Raw genomic sequence first — 6,671 nt, 5'->3', positions numbered from 1 at the left:
CCAATGTTTACAACTGAATCTGTCACAGGGACCTTAACACACACGCATAGTCCTTTTAACGTAAACGGATATTTAATTAATATTTATTTATTGGCCCGATAAGCCGATTATGTGTTGTTAATTAAAGTATTTTTTATATTAAGAAAGAAAATGCATTTTTCATTGAAAATGTTTTCAATATGTTGCAACTTATTTTACCAAATGAGTACATAGCGTGTTATGAAGCCAGGATATTGTGTAAAATATATTTTAGATTATATCGTATAAGCACTAACTGGAGCAGGCATGTGAAATCTTATTTCCTTTTGCGAAACAATGTTAAACCCATAAAACATTTGCAACGATGACATCTCGCAGTCAATCTTTCTAATTGTTATATGCAGACGTTTTTGGAAAAACACCGACCACACCACATCATACACAACATAAACCTACATTACAAACATACATACGAAAAAATTCACATTCTTCGGCCAACGCTTTTTCTTCCAGAAGCCCACTTTAAAATTATACATTAACTAAAACGGAAAAACGGAAAGAATCTTATTGTGCAACAGTACTAAATTGTATATTTAAGTACAAATTTGTACGTATTATGTATACATTATTATGTCAAATATCGTTATAATGTCTAAAGGAAGAGACTAGCTGTCCATGAGCGAATGTGTGGGGCTAGTGCACTTTCTTTTACACTTAACATTCTTTTTTATTAGGTTTATGTTTTTTCTTCTTTCCTTCTTACTTTCTAGACGAACCTTAAGAGCTTTAGCATTGGTTAGCCAACCGCGTGGTTAATAGGTCTTTGCTCACTTGAAAATCTCATTGGCACGGTGTCATACATTTCTAAAAGCAAGTAATAGATGTCCTTACATTTAGTGGATTAATCTACTTGCGCTGATATTCTGTGACTTCCAACCTGTTTCTCTGAAGTCTCAATATCCGTAGCCCATATATAGCCTTAAGTGAAAATCGGTTAAATAAAATAAAATAAATATGGAGCGGTTTTCTATATCAATGAAATCAGGCAGACACATTTTAGTATTGTGATATTTTAATTAGTTTTCAGATTCGAACCCAAGTCAGACTATTGAGAAATTTTATGTTAATAAAATTATCGCAATACATTTCTGCATATTTATTAATTACATTTTAAGTTATATAATATTAAATCTTACATTTATTTACAACACCTCGTCATGTTAATTAGATGTCAGCATATTTCAAATGTTCTATCTGGCTCCATCCGTTAACACAATTTCACAGAAAGATAAAAATGACTGATTGACCGAGTTATATGAAGGATGAAGAGATTTAACCATGAAGCAAGGGGCAGACACAACACTGCTTCTGTTTTATATATCTAGTAGCTGTTCGTCTTAGGACCGGAGTAAGAAAGTAATTCATATAAATATGAATCGATTGTAATAATCTGGGAAGTTAAAACTACTTTTAGCCCAGCCTATTTATTGTCTCTGGTTCTCATTTGCACAGCCACCTCTGTGACTTCCATACCAAATCCTGTCTTCAATCAGTTGGAACTTGGAACGAAGTCAATCAACTTGGGAATATGTGGTTAGCATAGCACACTATTTATGTTTATCAGAGTTGTCATCTTTCGTTTCATCCTCCTTACTCCCTTTTTTGGAAATAGATTCCTTATTCATATGTAATGATTTATCTTTAAACCTGTCCAGTCGTATTAAAGACTTGCTCGGACTACCTAGACCAACACCTTTTATGTACATCTCAGAACGAATGAGACGTTGTGATGTAAGAGTCGGACGGAGATCGTTGTAGTACTCTTCTATCTCTTGTAAGGTAAGTCCCTTTGTTTCAGGTAAGTAGAAGTAAAGGTAAATGCAACCTGCAAAATCAGTTTGATAGGTATTGATTTATACAAAAAAAGTGTAATTATTAAGACCATTTAAACGCCTTTTAGTAACAAAAAACACCAGTTGCGCTAACCGGGCCCCAGATTTATGTATCTGTTACGAGATTGTATTTGTGCAAGTAGACTATCAGCCTGCCTATTACATGGGTGACTTTTTGGGTCTAAGGTATGATTTGCTTCACTGTATGAATGAGTGAGAAATGCGCACAGAGAAAATTCTATAGTTTCAGAGTTCTAAAGAGTAATTTATACTTACGGTAACATTTTAAAATTTGTCGTTTAATACTTTTAAAGTTTAAAATTCGCAGTTGATTTTTTATAAATACAAAGCAAATTGTGTGATACTTTTTGTACTGAAACATTGGGTAACCTCGGTCTCGGTCGAATTTTAATAATTTTATGTATTCTTACATACCCAATAATGAACAGACTCCAAAAGAAATGATGGTGTACGGATAGCCGAGCGCATCTCGTACGTATGGATACGTCTTGTTTGCGCCGAATATCATGAAGTTTAGTATCGACATAGATATTCCGCCGAGAACGCCTCGCACCTGAAAATCAAAGATAATTCTTGCTAGATCCACAAATTTTTGAAGATTATTGAAAATAACTTGTTAATTTTATTTTTAAGTATAATATTCTAATGAATGTCTACGCATCGGTAAACAGAAAACTTTTAAGCAATTTTTGTTCCATCGTTAAATAAATTTCAGTTGTATTTAATAAAAAATAACATGTTTGTTTTAATATTGAATTCAATTTTTTAAAGACAGTATAGAGTGGTCGACTGGATGCAGCAGTCCCCACGACCACGACAACTGAAAAGCACTGAAAACTTCTGGAAAAATGTTAAAATTCTATATTTTTATAATATAAACTATATTTTTATAATTATATAAATCAAAAATTTATCTCACTTTTGATGAGATAATTTAGCTAAAATTACCTGTAATGGGTAGAGTTCAAACATGACGAGAACTGGTAGAGTGTAATGACCCAAAGACCCAAAGATAATGTATAAAATATACCCGATTTGTGGGAATACTGTGGGATATTCCTTGTATTGAATCATAAGGCCTAGGCTGAGGCAAACGATGCCAACACCTAAACCTAAAAAAACACAAGCGTTATAATTTTTATTTAATAACCCAAATCGGAACTGTTACAAATAACGTCTCTCATTACTCTTTAACCACAATCTTCAAAACTTTATTAACTTACAATCTACAAAAAGATTCTAAACCTGTCCTTTGTTGAAACGGAAAGTATTGAGCAACTGTAGTTTAATTATAAAATTGTATGTGTTATGTTAGAAATTATTTATTCAAGTACCTTTAATATGTCAAATAGAATAGCTGTTCACGACATATGTAATCATAATGTACCTACTTACAACTAAATGATTTTTTATTACGCAATATTTTTTTCTTTATACTAAATCAATCGAAAAAGTTATATCGCTAATAATCAGGCTTTAATCTTTATGTTTATTATATTAAATCAATCCCCAATATCTTAATTTATAATTACCCATATCTGAAAACACTATGAAATCATAGAGTGTCAACGGTCTAGTCGATTTTGCGGTTATGAAACTGGTTTATTTTATTTTTTAATACTTCGTTGCATTACATAAAAGGAAAAAAAAAATTAAACATAATTTAATGAAAGGCAACTGGCGGCCTTATCGCTTTAGAGCGATTTCTTCCAGACAACCACTGTGAGTAAATTACATAAGCTAGGCAAGAAGTGCAAAAATACATATTACAAATACAATAAGAAGGAAAAAACATACCTAACAGAAACAAAAATAAACTAAACTGATATAGGATACATAAAAAAAAACAAAAAGTAAAAAGTGCATATGAATCATGATAATCTAATTCAAGATGTGAAATCTTATAAACTGTTTTATATAGTTTATGATCATATCAAACTGTTGCTATTTCAAATGGTCTATGAAAGTTACCTGATATAAGCGCGAGTGGTCTTCTTCCTGTTCTGAAGATAAGTACAGATGCAGCGATTCCAGCGAAAAGCCTAGTCAGACCCAGCATTACGTTTCCCGCATGGGGATCAACCGATGATTTTGAGTTCTAAATAGGGTGTTCATATGTACACAAATGTTTTTTAAAATTTAAAATATTAAGTGCTCTTTTCTCGGATCCGAGTGTCATAGTAGCGGTGCCATCCACTCGCATCCTTGCGAGGGTCCCGTTCATTTTTTAAACAAATGCCATCCCTAGCTCTCGTATCCGAGTATTCAGTACCCAATTTGCCGACCAATCGGATCCGAAAAATGGTAATTTTTATTAAAAATAATAATATACATCCATACATATTTTCAAACATTCATTTGACTTCATCTAAATTTGCCATAAACGGTTTTGTATCTCTATATGTCTTTATCACATAAAATTTTGGTTTTGGTTTCCTGCTATTACTTTGCAACCATTGTTTAAGCATTCAATGTGTTAGTAAATAAATATTTCCAGCTTAACACTGAGAAAATCGTGTGTGAACTACAAGATGCTACAAATTTGCGTGGATCAAGTAAAGCAAGTTTGTGACAGTTCTTAAAATTGTGATGATGACTATCCTGATGCGTTTGGTGGTCCCATATTTAACAGACTGGCACTGATGATCCAACTCAAATATAATCTGTCAACGCAACATGAACCCAGAAGGTCCAAGTTATTTACAAACGTGAATTATGCCATAAACACAAAAATAATACCTGTAGAAACTCAACAGCCCACATTATTAAAATCGTAACACCTGACAGTTGAGTAATGAGGATGTATATCATCACAATCCAGAATGGTTTGCAGGAAGACTTGCGAAATAATGCTGCAATCTGCTCGCTCAAAGTTAGCCTGAAATAACTGTAGACGTTATTCGTATATAGAAAGAATACTACAAATATTAAATGTGTTGTAAAAGTGTTGTGTGGTTTTATGAAACCACGGTAAAAGTAATTTTTTTTTTCACATTATAGACATTTAACTAAAAATTTTTGGAATAATATTCCATTAAGGGAATAAAATCGCTTTATCAATCTTAATTTTATACTTGGAAAATTGGACTGATAACGGGACTTATAAAAGTAGACTAAGTCTCCAACTAATATTTTTATTTAATTCTGTGTCTAAGAGGGTACGACAAAATAATAATAATATTAAAACTCTTACTTTTTTATATTATTATCGATTTTAAAATCCATTAATTCTTCCATTTCCCATTCAATATTATGTTTGTTGGATCGAAACTTTCTCAACGCCTTCTCTGCATCATCGATCGTTGCCTTTTCAAGTAAAAAGTATGGTGTTTCGGGTAGAAAGAAGTTCAGGAAAAATAGAAATAATCCGTAAGAGCCTGCTATGTAGCATAAGGTTTTCCAATGAAATACAGCACCTAAGCCAGCCTAATAAAAAGAGAAGATAAGAACGAGCTCGCTTTCTTTATTACTATTTGTATACACAAAATGCTCACTCAAGGCGTGTCAATTGAATATTAATAGACAAATATATATAAAAGTTAGGCACTTTATGGCCTAGTATGAATTTCATAGGTTAAAAGAATATATTGAATTCGCTACAGCTATTTGAAGAAACTGCGCTAGTCCCGGGTGACTGGCAAAGCAATAATTATTACTTGTAGAGATTACGATTCGTTTGTTGTAGTAAGCTTAAAGTGCGTTGGGATCTTCATGTGTTCTTGTGCTTTTTATTACCTGTGTGGTGATCCCAATGGACATGGCAACATTGGGAAAGGAACCAATAACGCCACGCATATTGGGCAAAGAGATTTCAGTCAGGTAAACTCGGGGTACACTCATCGCCATACCGACACCTATACCCGTGATTATCCTTCCTTAAAAAAATAATTACCTATTATAGATACCTAGAATATTGTCATTGTATGAGGTCCTGGCATATTAGACCAAATTTAGATATTAAATACATTTTATACTCTTGACTAAACTATAAACAACTTCTACATTATCTAAATTGGTAAAAATCGTGTGTTTTTTTATAAAATACCTATAATAATATCCTTGGCGTATTTTGCAAAGCCCGTATAAAACCAGCCTATACTGAGCGGTAGAGGGCTGAAAATCAACAATGGCCGGCGGCCTATTCTATCCATAAAATAACCACACGTGACGCACCCGATGGGGGATACCAGTGTTAGAACACTTGCTGCAAATTAATACAGTCTTTAAGACAGTGGCTACTCACCGGCAAAGAAGACAGAGGGTGTTGGCTGAGAGAAAAAGCCGGCGTAAAAACACTCGGTACTCTTTTAATATAGTTAAGTTCTTTGATAAAGTGTGTAATACCGTTTGGATATACTACATCATAAATGCGAAAGGGTTCACATGTTACCTTAAGGGGTTATATTGAAAGTAACCTTTATTGATATAAGTCAGTCGAGTCGAAAAACTTCACGCATACACAACATATTAATTGTAATATAATATAATCATAAATAATTTTCAGGTAATATATGAAAAATAGGATTATTCTAACCAATCCAGGATTCCTCACTGATGCTTATCATAATATTGGACTCTGGCGACTTTAGTTGTGGCACTGCCACCGCTGGGAAGCTGAATGCGAGACCAATCATAACAACAGATAAGTTCACCCATACTCCATAGCCGAATTGGATTAAAGAAGTCTTCGTAAAGAACCCAGGGTCGGGATAGGTACATGGTTGCAAAGACATTATGCCATAGTTATTATTTATATATATATAAATATCCTTAAAATTA

General features: G+C 33.1%; 1 protein-coding gene across 1 annotated transcript; it reads right to left on the bottom strand.

Annotated features, from left to right (window-relative positions):
* Positions 1 to 1,550: 1,550 nt before the first annotated feature.
* On the bottom strand, positions 1,551 to 6,179 carry LOC110997729 (facilitated trehalose transporter Tret1-like). The gene is made up of 8 exons (XM_045632392.1): positions 5,938 to 6,179; positions 5,628 to 5,767; positions 5,086 to 5,318; positions 4,632 to 4,770; positions 3,864 to 3,990; positions 2,841 to 3,004; positions 2,307 to 2,445; positions 1,551 to 1,864 (listed from the first exon to the last, which is right to left on the bottom strand). Exons 1-8 carry the CDS (start codon positions 6,041 to 6,043, stop codon positions 1,587 to 1,589), a joined length of 1,326 nt encoding a protein of 441 aa, XP_045488348.1. The 5' UTR covers positions 6,044 to 6,179; the 3' UTR covers positions 1,551 to 1,586.
* Positions 6,180 to 6,671: the final 492 nt, after the last annotated feature.

Source organism: Pieris rapae, chromosome 19, assembly GCF_905147795.1.
Source record: "Pieris rapae chromosome 19, ilPieRapa1.1, whole genome shotgun sequence".
Classification (NCBI taxonomy): Eukaryota; Metazoa; Arthropoda; class Insecta; order Lepidoptera; family Pieridae; genus Pieris; species Pieris rapae.
Note: the sequence above shows the minus strand (reverse complement) of the source record. Positions and strands in the feature narration are given on the sequence as shown.